Source organism: Cricetulus griseus, chromosome X, assembly GCF_003668045.3.
Source record: "Cricetulus griseus strain 17A/GY chromosome X, alternate assembly CriGri-PICRH-1.0, whole genome shotgun sequence".
Taxonomy (NCBI): Eukaryota; Metazoa; Chordata; class Mammalia; order Rodentia; family Cricetidae; genus Cricetulus; species Cricetulus griseus.
In genome coordinates this window covers 89,401,328-89,421,191 of record NC_048604.1, presented here as the reverse complement: position 1 = coordinate 89,421,191, position 19,864 = coordinate 89,401,328, and the positions used below count along the sequence as shown (strand labels likewise).

The 19,864-nt window shown below is 40.3% G+C and overlaps 1 protein-coding gene across 25 annotated transcripts in view; it reads left to right on the top strand.

The window, feature by feature from the left end:
• The window catches only part of LOC100755304 (F-box-like/WD repeat-containing protein TBL1X), a 158,998-nt gene that overhangs the window by 114,067 nt on the left and 25,067 nt on the right, over positions 1-19,864 (top strand). For 8 of the 25 annotated variants that reach the window (XM_027432657.2, XM_027432655.2, XM_035450130.1 and 5 more), the window contains 4 exons: positions 12,831-12,925; positions 15,427-15,480; positions 16,375-16,512; positions 18,164-18,219. In XM_027432657.2, coding sequence (XP_027288458.1) covers positions 16,496-16,512; positions 18,164-18,219 — 73 coding nt within the window. In that variant the 5' untranslated portion in view covers positions 12,831-12,925; positions 15,427-15,480; positions 16,375-16,495. Of the gene's footprint in view, positions 1-5,253; positions 5,277-12,662; positions 12,685-12,830; positions 12,926-15,426; positions 15,481-16,340; positions 16,513-18,163; positions 18,224-19,864 lie in introns of those variants that run through there. The other 17 variants (XM_035450129.1, XM_027432654.2, XM_027432651.2 and 14 more) reach the window with 10 other exon arrangements.

Sequence of the window (19,864 nt, the reverse complement as noted above, 5' to 3'; positions counted from 1 at the left end):
CTCTGAAACTCAGAATTTTTTGTTCATGGTTGAAGCCTTACTGGAACTTGGCTTTGCATATTGATTTTTATATTGAATGTGACTATTTGGTGCAACAGCAGAATAGAGAGGTGATAGCAGAGGCAGCATAGCCTTGGGGTGTTTTTGCTCTATCCTATAAGAATAAATCTGAAGCAGATGCCTATAATCCCAGCACTCAGGAGGCCAAAAAAGCAGGCAAATCCATAGTTCCAGGCTATTTCAGACCTGTATAACCAGTTTGAGACCTTGCCTTAGAATAGAAATAAAAGATGTGTGGGGCAGAGAGTGTTAACTGGCTAATCCAAGTTAGACACTCACACCCATGTCTGTTGACTGGTACACCCATCTGCAAGAATCAATTGTAGTTTTTTAAGACCCCAGGGGGATAGGTATTTAAAAATAGTAAGTCAATCTTGAGTTTTGCTCATTTCAGATGTATGCCCCATTTGTGCTTGAGATTCCACAACTTAGCTTCCTCACATTTCTGTTAAGCAGCTATGTATTCCCACTGAATTGGAGGAATGTCTCAAAATCATGAAGGTACCCAATTTGGGAAGCATCTTCAAAATTCTGTTCCTTTGTTCATACTCAATTTGGGAAGATTTGTATCCAACTAAGAGTTACTGTCTTTTCTTTTTAATTAACCCATAATAATCCTATAAAATGGTATAGTCATTCTGAGAACTCTAAGGTGGTTTTCACACTGGGATATTTGAAAGAGCATATATTCCCTCTTTGAATCATGTCCTCAAAATGCCGTTTTATTTTTTTTTATTAGTTTTACATTTTTATGTGTGTGTAGTGTCTATGATGTGTGTGTTTGTGTTTAAGTATGTGCCTGCCATGGTATGCATCTCGAGGTCAAAGGACAGCCTCAGTTGGTCATTGCCTTCCACAATTTTTGAGACTGTCTCTTGTTGGCTGCTACATATTCCAGGCTAGTTGGCCTATGATCTGCTGTCTCCTCTTCCCATCTCTCTGTAGCTGGCTCTCTGTGGGTCCTGTGGATCCAAATTCAGATCTTTATGGCCAGGGCTTTACCCACTAGCCATCTCCCCAACCCTTCAAATGCCACTGTAGGACCACACTTTGTGTTTGATTTCTTGTCAGGAACATCAACCCCAACCGTCATACCGGTATCTATGTGGCTTAATTTAGCATATTGTTTTATTCAAATCATCATCTTAAGACCTGAGACAAATTTTGATAGGCACAAAGGAAAAAAAGTTGCAAAAATAGCCAGTACATTCCGAATTTAGTTTTTATTGGAAATGGGGCACTTGTGCTTTCTCTTTTCTAAAACTCATTTAGAATTTTTATTTGTATGAGACTCTTTTGCCTGGGAAGGAGGAGAGGAGTAAAAAAGAGAGAGGTGGGCAGATGAAATCATCTGGGAAACCAGCCTGGAGAACTGTTCAGAGTGCCATTCATGTAGTCAGATTGGCAAGGCGCACACAAATTGAATTTGAGAGTTAGTAAAGATTTTAATGTTCTCATCCAGAAGCAAAATCTGCTAGCATTTTTTCTCTATTTGGTTCTTTTTGTTTTGCTAAAACCCACTTGATCCTTTAAAAAAGCCTGTTGTAATTATGTAACACAGAGGACAGATTCATCCCTGTATGTGGTCAGTTTATGTATGCCTTCAGAAGTTGTGGTGTTCCGGCCTCCCTATAGTTCTAGTGCTTGGAAAGGGGGGGCGGGTTCTCAGGAGCAAGGTAGTTAGTTAAACTAACTGACTTCCTGGTGGGGCAGGGTGGTTTGGGTTCAATAGAGAGACCCTGGAGAGAGATCTGGAAAGGTTCTTGACATCAACCTCTGACCACCACATGCATGTGTGCCTACATTCACAGTGAACATGCATACAGGTATATATCACACAGAATCACATGAACGAAAATCACACAACATTTTGGTGATTTATGTGCAGTTATATCTTCATTGTGTCCTTACTGCATGTGTGGCTTTCCCTGCTTGCAGCATATGACTTCAAGTAGTAGATGTTGAGAGTCCTTTGCCCATTCATCAGCACAGCAGACTTAGACTATGTCCTACAGAATACCCAACGTTCATGAGGAATTCTGCACCTCATCTGACAGCAGCTTCCCCTGGGAAATAAACTCCTTGAGAGAGTTTGGTAGTTTACATGGCTAGGGAGACAGTGTCCTCCTAGGGATATGGGGTGTAATTTCCATATCCCTAGTGATAAGGTCACACTGGAATTCAGAGACCGAAAAACGGTAGCTTATGCTGTGCATAAGGAGAATGTGCTTGAGATGAACAAGAGATATGCAGCCAGTAGTTTGATCTTAGAGTAAAGCGCCAAGAAAATGAGAAGTCAGAATATTTTTTATCTTGTTTATTTGTGTTGTGTTGGCACACTTGTGTCATGGTGCATGTCCGGGTGAGAGGATAGTCTTTGGTAGTAATCTCTCCTCCACCTTGTTTGAGGCAGAGTCTCTCTCTCTCTTAACTGTTTCTGCCATGTTTGCTCTTCTGGGATGTCTGACATTTGAGCTAATGACTGATTTCTCCTGTTTTCTTTTTGCTTCTTGTCAGAAGCAGCTCTGGGATTACAATTGTGCATCTCCATCCACATCTGGCATCTTACATGGGTTCTGAGGATGGAACTTGGTTGGCCAGGCTCTACGGGATTAGTGTTTTCACCCCACTGAACCAACTCCTTGGCCCTCTTTATCTTTTTTGAGTTATTTAAAGCATTTTGACACAGGCCATGTGGTCTAATGGAATGTTGATGGAATGCCATGTCAGTAACCTATGGTCAGGCTTTCCTGGTATGACTCTGGGGGTCAGATTTCCCTGAAAGTCTTAACATGAGATATGTCTCTGCTTCTGAGTATCTTTGAAGTACATGGCGCTTGGCATGTTAATTGATCTTTCAAATGAAGTTCATTGTATTTGTGTTGGCTTTAGTGCCCCATCCCCAGACTAGTAAGACCAGCAGTGATAAAGGATGTGGGAAGTCTGCTCCCCTACTGAGAAAGACTTTAAATGGGAAGGCATTTAAAAATATTTTAACCCCTGTTTTGAGCTTCTTTGGGTCTTTTAGATGAGAGCAAAATTATCTTTTGAAAGATGTTGTATTTGGCCCTGCTACTCTTCTAGAACTTTCTTCCTTTTTAATTAAAATTTGTATTTATTATTTTGCTAGAGAAGAGGTGGGGGAGAGGAGAAGAGAGGTGGCAGAGACAAGAGTAGACACAAGTGCCTGCTGTGTGAGTATGGGCACAGATGTGCCACAGAATGAGAAGAGAGGTTAAAAAAAAACACAGGAATCAGTTCTCTTCTTCCTAAGTAGCTTCTGGAGATTGAACTCAGGTTGTCAGGCTTGTGTGGCAAATCCTTTAGCTTGGATCCATTATCTCACATGGCCTGTATTATTAATGTATGGTGCTCACAATAATAGCATTCGTAATACCTTGCACCTTGTGAGATATATGTCAACTGCTTCATCATGATGAACATGGATTTTATAAATGACAGGTTTCTTGCTTTGTGTGAAGTGTCTGTTGTCCCAGTGGTCTCACACTGTAAACCATCTCTGTTTTATCTACCATAGCCAAGAATCAGGGGTATCCCCATTCTTCATTCAGAACAAAGGCAATCTGCAAAGTGGGACCGTGTCACCAACGTATCCGAGAGAGCCTTACTGCATGTGGTTTTGGGGTTGGGGGATATTCTGCTTTTTACTGGTTTAGTGTTTTCCACACACTGAGTCCACTCTGGTTAGCAACACCTGACAGTAAGAAAAGGCACCGAGGAATCTTTTTTTTTTTTTTCAAAAGATCTGTTTCTGTTGGGAATTGAAAAATATTTGTCTCCAGAATAGCTGAAGTTTTTGCAAGGCTGATTGTGTCCAACGTCCTTGGAGCCTTATCAGAACATAGTTTGGTATTCCTAAGGTGCAGATCCTAGGGATCAGAATCTGGGGCCATGGCCCCTCTCGTATTCCTCCCTTCTTTACTGATATATTCCTCGGTGACATAAAGCAGACCTGTGTTACCCTGGAGTGATATGCATGTCCTTTCCAGACACAGTATGCAATGCCTATGTTTACCCTGATGACAGCTGTAGATTATTTACTTTAGCTTTTTCCATGTGTTTGCAGTGCATGGATTAACCAGGCAGTGGTGAAACTGCTTCACGACAGAGGTCAGGAAACTATTTATTGCCTATAAGACCAGTCAGCCATAGTTTGTCTTTGTGGGTAAAGATGTCTTTGGACATTTTGTCATCTGTCCATTTGCTTTTTACTGACTCTACTCCCACTTAGAGTACAATACTTGCCTTGACAGCATAGTCACAATATCCATGATATCTTAATGAGATGTACATTTTATCTACATTGATTATGTTATGGGCTTCCTGTGTGCGTCTTTGTTCTTAGATGTCCATAATATGAACCATTGACTTTATTAAAAATGCCTAGCTAAGGAGCATAGCTTGAAAGATACAGAACATTGTCATTTTCTTTGATTAAGAAAAATGAGAACAATGCTCACAATAGAGTTACATAGTGGCAGTTAATTGTGTGTGTATTCTGCCAGCCAGCCCTCTCCATCTCCTGTTAGTAGCATCATCAATAGAGTCTGTGGATACCTTAATTCCCCTTGAAAGTGAGGAAAGTGGATCTCTCAAATGTCCCAGTGTGCTACCACTGTACTCGTTAAGGAGTCTGGTGACCAGATCATTTTTCAGTCTTCTTGCAGTAGAGTGCTATCCTTATATGATGGGGTATTCACTTATCAACCATACTAGGTATAGCAGAACTCTGTAGCATCCTAAAATGGTTTGTGACAAAGTCTTACAGTGTAGTCTCTGCTGTCCTGGAACTCGCTGTGTAGATCAGGCTGGCCTCGAACTCAGAGATCCACTTGCCCCATCCTCCCAAGTGCTTGGATTATAGGTGTGAGCCACCAAGCCAGGTCCTCATTAAAAAGAGAGAGAGACAGTCTTGCTATATAGCCAAGACTGGTCCTAAGCTCTTGATCCTCATGCTTCTCCCTCATAGGTATTGGGATTACAGTTACACCATCATATCCATTTTACATTTCTTCTTTTATGTTATCTTTGTCTTGAGAGAGAGAGATCGAATGCAAGGATGCATATATAGTAGCTAGAGGATAACCTCAGGTGTGGGTCTTAATCTTCCACCTTGTTTGAGACAGGGTCTCTTGTTTTGCTTTGTTCTCTAGACTAGCTGGCCTGTAAGATTCTGCAGGTTCTCCTGTCTCACGGTAAGAGTGCTGAGATTATAAATACTCACTGTTGTATCTGGCTTAACATGGGTTTTTGAAGTACTTTCTCCAGACTCCATAAGGAATTAAAAAGGTAACAAAACACAGGATGATAAATTAAGTATAATATGTGTATTCAGAGCTAGTATTATTATTGCTGTTGTTGTGGTAAAAATACTCTGACAAAAAAAATAACTTGAGGGAGGCGCTAGAGAGATGGCTCTGCAGTTAAGAGCACTGCTTCTCTTCCAGAGGATCTAGGTTCAGGTACCAGCATCCACATGAAGACTTATAACTGTCTGTAACTCCATATTTAGGAAATCTGACCCCCCCTCCTCCGAGCGCACCAGGCATGCCTGTGATACACAGACATACATGCAAGAGGCAAAACATTCACACACACGTAATAAACAAGTTCTAAAAGCAACTTGAAGATGCAGAGGCCTTTTCTGGCTCTTTGTTCAAAGCTACAGCCCATGGTGATAAGGAAATCAAAGGCACAAAAAGTTGGGTAGGTTGATTCCTTTGCATCTATAATCAGGAAGCTGAGAGATCAGTTAGGGTTCTCCTTTTTTATATAGTCCAAGACCACAGCCCAGGAAGTGGTGCCACTCACTTTCATAGCAGATCTTTCCTACTTCAATTAACCTGTCAACGTAATTCATTACAGGCATGCCCAAAGGCCAAATAATCCCTTAAAGTATGCTTGGAGGCTTGTCTCCCAAGTGACTCCAGAACCTGTCAAGCCGAGAGTTAACATTAACTACTGCACAGGTTAATATGAATGTGTGTGAAATTATTGATATAATAAACATATGTGAATATGGGAATTAATATGCAAAGATTCTCAGTGACATGGTCATCATAGTAAGGATGACATATATCATTACCATATACATTTACCGTTAGAACACACATGCACACATAGTGTGTTATAAGAAGACATAAATGGGATCTGGCTTATTACCACCCAGTTGTTTCAACACATCACTCAATACTGGCTATTCACTTAGTATTTCTACTACATTTTCGGCATACTACAATTCTGCATATATAGGAAACATAAAACATTTACTGATGATAAATCATAAATAATTTATTCCAAATAAGTTCTTTGGTACAACTTTATTGTTAACATGAATGCAGATTTGCATACTAATAAGATAGATGAACTTATTTTTACATAAAGAATAAGTCATGATGTGGTAGAATCTAGAGCATCTTCATTGATTTTCAAAGTTGATCAATATTTTGAATTCATAATCTTCAGTGCCAAGAATGCCACTTTGTATAAATACATAGCACAAAATATTTAAGGCCATTTCAAAAAAATTTTGGAAATTTTGTCCTAATCCTAAGCCAAAGTCCCATTATTATTATTTTAATGTACCTGATGTCAGATCTTGGGAGATGGCTCAGTGTTCAAAGCACTTGCCTGGCAAGTATGAGGACTTGAGTTTGGATCCCTACCTATAATAATTCCATCCTGGGAAGATAGAGACCTGGGGTTTCCCAGAGCAAGCTGGTTAGCAAGACTAGCCATATCGGTGACTTGATTGAGAGCCTACCTCAATCTGTAAGGTAGAAGAGAAATCAGGGATGATTCCTAGCATCCACCTTGAAGCTACACACACACTCAAACATGCATATGCACATGTACAGCATATATGAAAACAGAGGAGAAGGGAGAAACTCAATTCAGCAGTTCAAGCATCAATTGATAAGATCAGCTGACTTCGGATAATATGAATTCTTTGCTTTTTATAATTAAGCCATTCAGTTTCTATAAGAGCAGAAGTCTGTATACTCGGGAAAAGTATAACATGTAACAGTCTCAGTTTTGGGAGTGTGGTGAGGAGTGCATATGTACAGAGCCAAGGTTGAAGCCCCTTGTATTCTTTACAAGTTTGAATTGGTTCTTGGTTGTGCTTTCAGAAACCTCGAACTATTGCCAATTATTTTTGATAAACCCCCTCCATTTGGTTGCATAACAACATATGGGATCATATAGTTTAAGAAGCTGTGGTCTAAAGGAAGGGTATTCCAAAGTAATTTAAAATAAGTAAATAAATAAAATGATAAGGTGATCTGATGAGGAAACAATTCAGATATTGTCAGTTTTCACCTTCTTGTGCCCATTGTCATAGTTTCAAGAGTAAAAAGAAAATTGAAGATGGTGGCCTGATTTTAATTCCCAGTGGATAAAGGTTCATGGAGACCTGCCCTACTTCTTGGCACTATTATTATACTTATTTTTAAGTCATTAGCATCTTGGCATACTTTTGTTTCAGTCAAATACTATCATAGATTTCAGGCTTCCAGAACCTATTGGGAATTACACACTGATTTTTTTTATTTCTTTTCGAGAACACGAGGACCATGTGTGTGCATGTGTGCGTGCCTTTGTTTCTCTCTATCCTGACATTGCCTGATCGCCCCAGGATGGAATGTCACTTAACTCTAACAACATGGTGCATGACCATAAAAAGGAACAAAGTTAGATACTGGCTGTGGAAGGAAGAGCTTTGGAAACATGGTCAGGGAGAGAAGCCAAACACAAATGGTCACTGTGTGATGTGTATTTCTATGAAATGTGCAGAGTAGGCAAATGCATGGACATGGACATATAACTAGCAATTATAATACTCCTGAGAGGAGGGGTAGAATGACTGTGAATAGGTGGAAGGTTTTCCTTTGGTGTGATGGAAGTGTTTTGTAGGTAGTGGTTCCTTAATATCATTGTACTAAATACCACCAAAGTGCACATTTTCTTTTTGTTTGTTTGTTTGTTTGTTTGTTTGTTTTTTGAGACAGGGTTTCTCTGTGTAGCTTTGAGTGCCAACTCGCTCTGGAGACCAGGCTGGCCTCGAACTCACAGAGATCCGCCTTCCTCTGCCTCCCGAGTGCTGGGATTAAAGGTGTGTGCCACCAACGCCTGGCCAAAGTGCACATTTTCAAAATGGTTAATTTTTATGTTAAGTGATTTCATTTTGCTTCATCTAAAAACAAAGAACAATGTTGAGAATGCTGGTGTATATTTAACATAGGGAGCTCAAATTAGAATGTTCTTGTTGTATTGGAGTCAAAAGTCTTGATTTCCTCTTGTGAGGAAAATATTTTTAAATTTGATGTCATTTTTAAAGAGGATTCTTTAAATTGCTAATGCTCTTCTGATAGGCTAAGAATGTAATTTCCCTAAACAACTGCCTTGAAGAACACTTTTAGATATCATTTACTGCTTATCTATATTGTTCCTTTATGTTGTTTAAAAGTTCCATGTGATCAGACTTGGCTCAGTGCATTGAACCACTAGCTTGCTATACAAAGATGAGGACCTGGCTTTGGATCCCCAGAACCTACAGAAAAGCCTAACTAGAGCCCAGTGTGCAGGTGGTTGAAGCATCCCTGGAACAAGCTGTTAGATTAGCTCAACAGGTGAGCTTTCTGTGCAATGAGGGACTGACTGTCTTGGTAAATAAGGGTCAGAGCAATCAAAGAAACCACTGATATCAGTCAATCTCTGGCTTACACACAACACATGCATGTTCACACTGAAATGTTTATGCCTGGGCTGCTGCAATGTTAGGTGTTATCATGTCTGCCTTTAATCCCAGAGCTCACTGTGCGCTCATTACCTTCACCTGAAATCTCAGTAGTATCCTATGTTCCCTGTAGTCCCAAAGCTCACTTGTAATCCAGGCATTGGTTTGAAATCCTGAGTACTCTTTGTCGTACTTATTTGTGGTCCCAGCACTGACCCACAATCCCTATACTCATGTCTAGTCACAACACATTCACTGTCTAACTCCAGGATCCAACATCTTCACACATGCATACATGCAGGCAAAACTCCAATGCACATTACAAAAGCAACTAAAAACTCTTTAGAGTATTTTTCAAATATGCAGAGCTCTTCTGAAGCATTGTAAAAAGTGATTGACAGGATTTATAACAAAGTGGGAATGAAGAAACCTACCTGTTTGACATCAGAATGGCTTTTAATAGAGGGTATTTCTGAGTTTGGACATTTGTCTACATATGTGTGACTTCTCAACCTTGTGGAACAGTAACTGGATGAGGAGTTGGAGGGTAGAAAAGTTGGTAAGTACTGAATTGGGAACACTCAAATATGACATTAGTGTGCTGGTATGTCACATCAGGGTTGTGTAGAAGGAGTACTTACTTAAATCCTGTAACCTCTGCATGAAGGAGGCTGAGGCCAAAGGATCTCATTTTTAAGGCTACTCTACATCATTAATTTAAAGAGGTGCTGTCCCCAAAAGAAAAGTAGAACATGGCAGGGATACTGCTCAGTAGTAAAAAACTTGCTTAGCATATGCAACTCCCTGGATTCCAACCCACACAGGAAGAATTCCAAAGAAATCTTTCTGATTTCTAGTATCCTTTTGAAAATATTTTACTTCCTTGTAGTATTTTGCAATAAAGACACACAGGAAGAAAACAAATGTGGCAGAGAGATTGTGTAATTACAGTGTTAATATGTGTTATGAGCTACTGCAATGTTCTGTGACCATATATGGTCCATCTACCCTCCACTCTCTCCCTCTCTCCTTCAAACTACATTTACTGTACATACGGTGCATCCAACCTAGAGTGCAGAAATCAACATGGGATGGCATTCTTATCAGGAAACATAAAAATGATGCTTTGAATAACATAACAGAAAGAAATACAGGATAGAGTGGAGAGAGAAAGGAAGGTTGGAGGATAACTTATGCTCCAGGAATTCTGTGTCCAATTTAGGGAATTAGCTACGCAGTAAAAATACAGTGAGTTTCTTAGTTGTTTTTCTATTGCTCGTATAAAAGACGATGACCAAGGCAAACTTGTAATGAACCTGGAGCTCACTGATCGGCTAGACTGTCTGGCCAGTGAACTCCAGTGATCTGCATATCCCTACCCCACAACTTTAGGGTTACAGATGTCCAGTGACATACCCGGGTTTTATATGGGTTCTAGGGATCTGAACTCAGGTCCTCATGTTTATAAAGCAAGCACTTTACTTAACGAAGCCATCTCCCCGGCCCTGAGAACACCAACTATTGATGTTGCTTCTGTTTATGGCACTAATCAAGGGGAAATAAGTCTAAACCAGCTATTAGATGGATTGGTTTCTTGTTTTAATTTACTGTTTTCAGCAATCAGCTAATTATTTTTGACAGGTTGTATAACCAGAAGAATGTTATTAACCAAAGTCATAATTCCCCTTTGTGTGTGTATGTGTGTCTATATGTGTGTATGTTGATCATACACAGATGATAAAATCAATTAGGCTTACAGAGTTTCACAACATATATAAAAGATAGTCTTCAGTTTTGAAACTCTGATTTGTGAGTTACCATCTGTTTTGGACTAAGGAAAATAGGAACTCACTTCTAAAGTTTTTTTCTGAACAGCTTGTAATAAGAAGTGTTAGTATATTAATTGCTTATTGAATTATGATAGGGTTTAATCTTTTAATTTACAGGCAATTTGGAGCTTATTGTGGTGACAGCTGCTTATATTTTGATACTTTGTAGCATTTAGCTATTTCATCATAAGGCTTATCCCCCACCTCATAATTTATATCTTACCCTGAGTAGTCATTTGCTTCCCCTTCAGCTTCCTTCAAAGAGTTTTGTCCCTTTTCCACATTTTTCCTCTTCAAAAAGATTTGCTTATCTTTATTTGATGTATATGAGTGTTTGCCTGTGTAAGTATGTAGGTATCGAATGCATATGCAGTACCAGAGGAAGCCAAATTCTCAAAAAATAGTTATAGATAATTGGAGCTGCCGTGTGGGTGCGAGGAACTGATCTTGGTCCTCTGCAAGTGAGCAGTTACTCTTTAACTACTGAGCCATCTCTCCAATCCCTCTTGCCCACTGCATTTCTCATAACAAAATTTGTTTTTATGTTCCTTTGTGCCTGGCTCATTCTGGTTTGGTGCCTTTTAATTTCCATTCAGAGATTTTTGTAGGTGAATTTTTTTATTTTTATTCCCCAAATCCTTAAGATTTCTTTCTTGTTTAATACTGAATGAAACTCGGAGGCCTATGAACTTGCCTGTCAAAACTTTCTTTTCCTTCTTTTAAATAGTGGAACTATAAACATAACTCTGTAGGAGTGATTTGCTTGAGTTTCCTGGAAAAAGTTTATGATGGGTTATAAGGAGCACTGTCCCTCACAGCTTCACTGGTGGCTTTGAGTTGCAACAAACCTGCACCTTTTAGCAATTGTTCAAGATGATGGAGTAAGAATTCCAGAGGCGGGAATTTCATTTCCTTGGTTCTTGCATTTTCCAATGGTTTTTGATCATTTGAACTCCAGGAGTGGGATTCATTAATAACTAAAAAAAAAAAATATGCACGGCTAGGAGTACATCTTGTTAGGCACCCGATGGTTAGCTGATTTGTGTTCCTACGTACTGAAAAATAACAATAAAAATAGGTTTAAAAAATTTATGTGTATGTGTGAATTTCTGTATGTATGTATGTGCACTACATTCATGCATCATGCCTATAGAGAACAGAGTAATGGATCTCCTGGAACAGGAGTTACAGTTATGAGCCAGCTCACCATATGGGATTTGGGAACTGAATCTGCATTCTCTGCAGGAGCAGCCAGTGCTCTTAACCACTGAGCCATCTCTCCAGCCCCTAAAGCAATTTTTTGTATGATGTTTTCAAGAGCTAGAAGCCTAGATTCTTCTAAGTCACTTGAGGGACCAGCAAGATGGTTCAGAGGATAAAGGTACCCAGTAGCAAGCAAGCTTGTTGACTAGCCTTAGTTTGATCACAGGGACACACATGGTGGAAGGAGAGAACTGACTTTGTAATGTTGTCTTCTGTGTGCCTCAAGTGCACACACAGATACACACTAAATAAATTAACAAATAAGCAAGTAGGTTAGATAAATAAATTCAGGCAGAATCCTTTGAAATGGCAGTTCATAAAACAGCACTCGAAAGGTTGAAATGGAGCTAGGGTATGGTTCATTGGTCAAACTCTTGCCTGGCTCCTGCAAGGCTCCAGGTTTTACCACCAGCACTGAGGGAAACAAAAGAATAAAGGTGTATTAGTTAATGATGCCTTTGCTTTTAGAGGAGCCAAAGATACGATATGAGCATGTATGCTGATGTACCAACAAGCATGCTAGGTTTACTCTAAATGTTATGCATGTCTTTACCTGAGGTTGTGCGCAGGTTGTTGGTCGCATAAAGCACTGCCCTAAAAAACTAAGATGCCTCCTGGGACAATTTTATTAAGTGATAGCAGCAGCAAAATCTATGCTAGTAGTGATTTTATCATGTCAGAATGGCTACATGTATAATAATGCCTGGCTAGCTATTTTAATCCCTATTTCATTTTGTATTCTTTTCATCTAGAACCTGTATCTTCATACAAAAGGTGAGGACAAAAAATAATGAGCAAATAAAACGTGTAAAATTGACTTAGAATGAGAAGGATCCCTAAGGGGACATAGGGGGGAGAAGGGGATATGCCTTCATGGGTTTTTATGACATTTGTTTACAAGTCTTTCTGTTTCTTTGCAGGGTGGTCCTTGTCTTTGTGGGCACCTCTCAAGGTCTGTAATTGGATGCTGGGTAGCCCACTGCTTCAGAGATCTACACATGCACTCACTGTGACGGTAAGCAGCATCCTTCCATGGGGTCCCTCCATTTTGTGCCTGCCATCCATTTGAGAAACAGGCCTGCATTCTGCAAAGCTCTGTACTTGTTAAATTATTTTTAGGAAGAAGTTGCAGGTCTTTCTGCTGAAATTGAAGGAGGGAGGGAGGGAAAGCTGGAAGGAAGGAACATCAGAAACCAATTATGGCTTCCTTGGTTACTTTTCACCTTTTATGACCCTCTAAGAGTTTTGAATCTTGGTCGAGCTAAAATAAACTTCTCCAAGTGTCACTGTGAGGAGACAACACCTTCAAAAATCAATCTTTCTTGTCAATATCATGAGCTACACGGAAGCTGCATCTCTTATTAGAATGGGGCGCAGGAATATAGCTTTTATTTGGATCCCACATGTGAATTCTCTGCTTCATTAGTTTGTGAATATGATTTGTAATTGTCTGCAGATTGACTTGCTGCCTGACTTTGAAATTTTGTAGGAAGTCATACAGATTACTCTGCATAAATTTAGTCACATACAAGAATTTACCAGACAGCAGACAGTGGTGTGAGTGCCAACTGATCACTTGAAATGCACATCCAAAATAAACCTGATGCTGTGGAGTGAAGGTCTTACTTGGAGTTAGGGATGCACCTCAGCTCTAGAGCATTTGCTTCTCATGTACGAAGCCCTGGGCTTCATCCCTAACACTGCAGTAAAATAAGCAAGCAAATAAATGAATGCATAATTATTTGCTTTTAATTTTAGAGTTGTGTTGTATTTATATGTTCAGCTTCAATTTAAATACCTTTTTAAGTAACTCTTATTCACTTCCAAAACCCCACAAAGCTTTCCTAATTTTAAACACAAACTGGGACACTTAGGGGCCAACAAAATGGCCCACTTCGTAAAGTACTTACCTCTCAAGTATAAGGACCTGAATTCAGAACCCATTTAAGAGCCTGGAGAGGCAGCTATGTTTATAACTTCACATGAGGTTGACTTCTGAGCTCCGTGTGCTCATACACAGATCCACTTGTGCAGACCATGCACTAAATAGACCTTTGGAAATTGTTGCTATGTCATTTTCAGAAGATAAAGCAGAATTAGTGAAAATGGATTTAACTTTTACTAAAATGAGATATTTCAGGCATTTTTGGATTTATTTTTCTGCTTTTATCAGTTGATGGGTATCTTTTGTTTGCTCTGGAAAATGAGGTCCTGAACACTTGAATGAAAGTGCTTCTGTGGACATGCTTTGTTTCTCTGGTATATTTATTTCAGGGTAGATTCTCTGGACCATATGGTAGCTTCCAGATCTGGAATAGTGGAGAATTCTTATTTTTGGAGCGGCTGCTGTGTCCATCAATATTGCGAGCTTTAAATTTTTTAAATTTTATTGTGTGTAGGGATGTTTTGCCTGCATGTATGTCTGTACAACACGTGTGTGCCTGGAGCCCACCAGAAGACATCAGATCCCCTGGAACTAGAGTTACAGATTGTGAGCTGCCATGTGGGTGCTGGGAATAGAACTGCTGAGCCATCTCTCCAACCCCCATGATGGGAACTTTTGAACTGTATTTTGAGTAGTCAAAGAAAAGATGGGAGAAGGGGAATGATTCTGCCTTAGTGTTTTGACTGGGTGTTGATTGAGTATGTAGTGATCAGCATCCCTTGTTCATAGTCCTTTCTTGGACCTCTTGTTCAAACAGTTGGTTGTGTTTGTGAGGTGTGTCCACTTACAGATGTCCCTGTAAACATCATCAGGCAGGATGGGTTGAAGCAGTTGTTTTCTATAGTAGAAATGGAAAAACCTGCCTTTGACCAGGAAAGACCGAGAGATTAGGGGGTGATTGCTTTAGTCTGTATTTTGTTAGTAAAAGGAAATATGTGAGGTTGGCTTCTTATTAAAATACAGAGGTTTGTTTAGCTCATGGTTTTGGCACCTTAAAGTCCAAATAGTATAGGTTTGGCTCATGCAAGGGCCCTTGTAACTGTACTAACCTCATGGTTATCACATCACATGGTAAGAATATGCAAGAGGGATTACATCACAAGAACAGGAGACAGAGGAGGGGATGGGTCAGCCTTTGACCTCAAGAGGGCTTGCCTCTTAAATGTCCGCTACTGAACTGCGCCCAGCATCTGAATCCTTGGGTGCACACTCAAACCATTGTATTCAGTCCATGGTAGTCAGCAAATATTGTCTAATGGTTTATGTTTTGTGGGCCAGAGAATCTATGTTGAAGCCATTTGAACTTGCTGAATGCCAGTCAACTTGTGTATACAATATACTCTGGCAATGGGCTATGGGTTGCTAACTTTAAGCAATTGTTTTTCACCTCTTTTAGCTGTAGCCCTTTAAGTTGGAGCAAAAATCTCCACTCTCAGGGACAGGCAGGCTCCACAAGGCCCTTGGTAGAAATAACTTACAACAAAGAAGGCTCTGCCTTCTGGGATCAGGACTAAGATTGAGGAACCCTGCTCACTGCTGCTGTTGCCTTTTTATTTTATTTTGCATTTCAGATATTATCAGTCTTGGGGCTGGGGAGATGGCTCTGATGGTAAAGTGCCTGTCAGGTAAGCATAAGGACCCAATACCCAAGTAAAAATTGGGTGCAGTTGAGTACTGACTATAGCAGTTTGAGTGCCCCCAAGGATTCAGATACTGGCAGCAGTGTTGTAGTGGACATTTAAGAGACAAGGTCTACCAAGGTCACAGGCTGGTCCCTTCCCATCCCCTCCTGTCTCCTGGTCTTGTGATGGTTTTTTGTGCTCACTTGTAAACCTTGTGCTGAGGCAGGGAGGAGACTGGTAGATCCTAGAGGCCCACTGGCCAGCCAGTCTACCCCAAATAGCAACCTCCAGGTTCAGTGAGATACCCTGTGCAAAAAATTAAGGCAAAGAACAATAGAGACTGACATCAGTTCTCTGTGTGGCTTCTGAATGTGCACACATGTTCATGTGTACCCCTCCCTATACTTTCATATGTGCCTACACACATACTCCACACACAAATACCACACAAAGTCGTATCAGTCTTGAACCAGGTATGGCGATGCATTCCTTTAACCCCAGGACTCAGGAAGCTGAGGTAGGAAAATTGTGTAGATAATAGCCTGATGTGAATAACAAGACCCTGTCTTTTAAAAAAAGCAATCAAATAAAACCACAAAATGTTATCAGTCTTTAGACTGTGGAATTTAAACTGCTAAAGACTTAATCACAAAACTTGGTGCCTGTGCATGCAGGTATAGAAAACAGCTCTTCAGATGTATGATGTGAATGCCCCAACAGGTTCATGTGCTTGAACCCTTGGTCCCCAGATAGTGGTGCTTACTGTTTCAGAGGTGGTGGCCACTTTAGGAAGTGAGGCAGAGGTAGAGGAGGTAGGTCACTGGGGCCAAGCCTCAACGATTATAGCTGAGCCTGGTTCCCAGACAGGCTTATGTCTGTCTGTTGGTATCTTCCAAGCCTCCTGATTTGCCAGTCGTGGGGGACAGGAATCTGTGTTTAGAAGAGAAGATTTTAAGAAAATCTTGCTGCTTGGCTTGTGCACATCCTCCACTAGTGGTGAAGTGGACTTCCTTAGCAGATGTCTGCTCTTACCAGGTAAACATGTCCAAGAATGTTGCTTTCCGGGTCTGCCTCCTGCATGCCTTTTGTGTAACATTAGCATCTGTCATGGGTGTGTACATGGGGTATAGTGGAAAATCTTGGGAGGGCAAATTTTAATTAACCTAATAAGGCAGCCAGGCACAGTCCAACCCTTTTTGGCATGCCTTTTGGTGAGGGTAATCTTATGTGAAAAGCAGAGTTCTTTTTCTAACAGAAGACTCCTTTCTCTCCTTTCTCAACCCTGTACTTAATCTTTGCTGGATTTTAATTATATTTTAATAAATATAAAACAGTTCGTGTTTATAATAGAAAATGGAAAATACAAAAAGCACACACAGATGTAAATTGAATGTAACTATCCCTAGAGCTAGTTATGAATGAAGAAGAGGGTGTAAACACACAAAACAAAACAAAATGTAGTACCATGCACACACCTCCTTTTTTGTTGATTGACTGATTGGTGGGGGTGGGGGTGGGGTATGTAGGTGTGAAGCCATGTCTGAGGGTGTGCTTGCCCATATAAGCAGGCTTTCGTGGAAGCCAGAGGTACATATCAGGTACTGCTTTCCCCACTGAGCCACCTCTCCAACCCACACCTACTTTTTTTTTCTGCACAACACAAGCACAGTCATTGTCTCCTAAATATTGTTTTAATGACTGAATCATATTCCACTGTGTTATTTTTTCCCAACCTTTCCTCATTTGCATATTTTCCAGAATTGGGATCAAACTATAAAATGAATATTGGCCACTTTTTTGGTCTTATCTCCTTCCCTTCACCCATTGTTAATCTGATATACAAAGAAGCAGGAAAGACACAGAGAGAGGACCTTAAGGGTCATTGTATTAGTCTGTTTTTGTTGCCATAAGGAAAATTTGAAGGCCAGCTACCTATAATCAAAAGAGTTTTGTCTTAATGTACTACTGATTATGAAATGAACATGAACTTAGAGAAAGAAGCCAGGGAGTTAAGAGTTGCTGAGACTAATACAGCAAAGAGAAGTACCCTTATGGAAAGTTATATAGTATCCATACATGCATGTAATGCATTTTGATTCCCTGCCCTTAATGGAAGGGGTACTTTGAGATCATTTTCCATCCTCTGGCTGGCTGGCTGTCTGTCTTGAGTCCTTGTGGAAACAGGACCCTAAGTCTGAGTCTCAGTAGATAATTCCTTTGCACTGCAGATTCTTCTGGCATAAAGAACAGCAGGCTAATAGCAGGAACAAGACACTTTCTTACCTCCCTGAGAAACACAGGCAGTTTGTCATGGCCGTAAAAGTTCTCTGTATCATGGGACAAACTGTGAAAGGAGAATTTTTGCCATATAATGACATATCAGATGTATCACCCACGCTAAATTGTGAGCACCTTGCACATCTTCTCCACTGCAAAACAAGGTTGCCCTCTGGTGGCAAGTAATGAATTTGTTCTCTATGTTCTTACAGCAGCACCATCTCTCTGTGTTTCCAGTTTCCATTTTTAAAGATATTACATAGCAATTTAGATCTTGTTGATTTTGAGCAATCCTCTTGTTTCCCCAATATTAATAGTTGTTAAATACTGTTAAGCACACCTGAAAACTGGTAATTAAGTAAATCACTTAGCAGTATGTGGATACTGAATCTTGACCTGTTTTGTGAAGGAACAGGAACTTCTGCAACCTTAAAGTCTTGAAAAGAAGACAGACAAACAAAAACAGTAGGTATAATGTTCTCTTAATTTCTTAAAATCTTTAACCCCAAATTACTATTTCTGTTGATACTTCTCTCTAGTGCAGGAGGTTCAGTGATGCCATCAACCTTAATGCCATTTTCTTTTCTCTTTTGTTTTGCAGGGCAGGAAAGGGGGGAGAGGGGATTGCTATAGTTGTGGATTCATCTCCAAATGGAATTGGTTTTTTTTTAATTAACTTTCCTGTACAATACCAACTCCAAAGACCTTATATCAACTACTTGAAGTTGTCTCTATTGAAAACTAGTTCAGGCAAGAAAATAAGCTCAGATGAAACACTCTTGTCTTCCCCATTCTGTTTGGGTCTGGGTATAACTATGAATGTAGTAAATGTTCTCTTTTATTTGTAACTAGGAGGGTTACGGAAAGTTTCCTGGAGCCTCTACGGGCTCCAGGCTGAAGTAGGTGCCGTCCTACTAACTAGTCAAGTCTTACATGAGAGCTGGGTTTCCACTTGTAAGTGGCCGGATACCAGATGGCCAGCATGGGTCTCTGCACTGCTGCTTTCTTTGCTGGGCTTTGTCAGCCTCGCTTTTCCTGAGTGACAATCACGGGTGTGAACTGTTACTAGGAAACGGGGTGTGAGTCTACGTGATGACTGGTATGTTTCCCTGACTCATTCCCTGGCCCCTTTGGGTAATTTTAGCAACGTTTTCGGAGTTGTCAGATAAGTATATTGGCTAACATAAATGGAATACCTATCACATACTCTCTATCCCCAAGACTCAGAGAATATTGCAGAAGAAGAGGTGCAAAAACTGTAAGTGCCAGTGGTTGGGGGACTACTGAAAAATAGAATCTTCTGAACATGACCATTGAAGTCAAATTCACAATAGTTGTTGCCTGTGAAAGATCAAGCCAGTCACCCTTCCAGCATGGGTAGGAGAGAGACTCACAAGACCCCACCCTTAGCTGAGGAGCTATTGACAGTTGATGGCTACTAGGTGAGGAAGAATCAGATCTCTTTAAGGGTAGCTTGCACATGCTCCAGTGGATGGCCCCATACCCATGCATAGATGGGCAGCACTAACTGTGTGAAATCTGTGGTATAAGTAGAGGACATGGGGCTGGACAATGACATACACGCAGGCAATATACCCTATGCACATTTTTTAATTGAAAAAAAGAGGATATGGGGTGGGACAGATAGCCCAGCAGTTAAGAGCACTTGTTGCTCTCGCAGAGAATCCAGATTCTATTCCAAGCATCCAAACCGAGCTGCTCACAAGCCTATAACTGTAGTGCCAGAGGCTCTGATGCTGCCTTCTGGCCTCTTCAGGTACTGCATATGCCTGGCACACATACCTGTATGCAGGCAAAAACACTCATACACCTAAAATAGAAATAAGTATTTTTAAAAAATGAAAAGGGGAAATGAGGTTGGGATTCCCCGGAGTTCGAGTTACAGGAAGTTGTGAGCTGCCTAGCATGGATGCTAGCACAAGCAGTGCATATTCTTAACCACTAAAATGTCTCTCCAGCCCCCTATTTCCTATTTTTAAGATGACCATTCTTAAAGATGTATTTCAGAGTCTCCCATTTATCACCTTCCACAAATGTATAGCTAGCCTGGAGAATAGTACTAAAGCATACAGTCACTTGTTTCGATAAA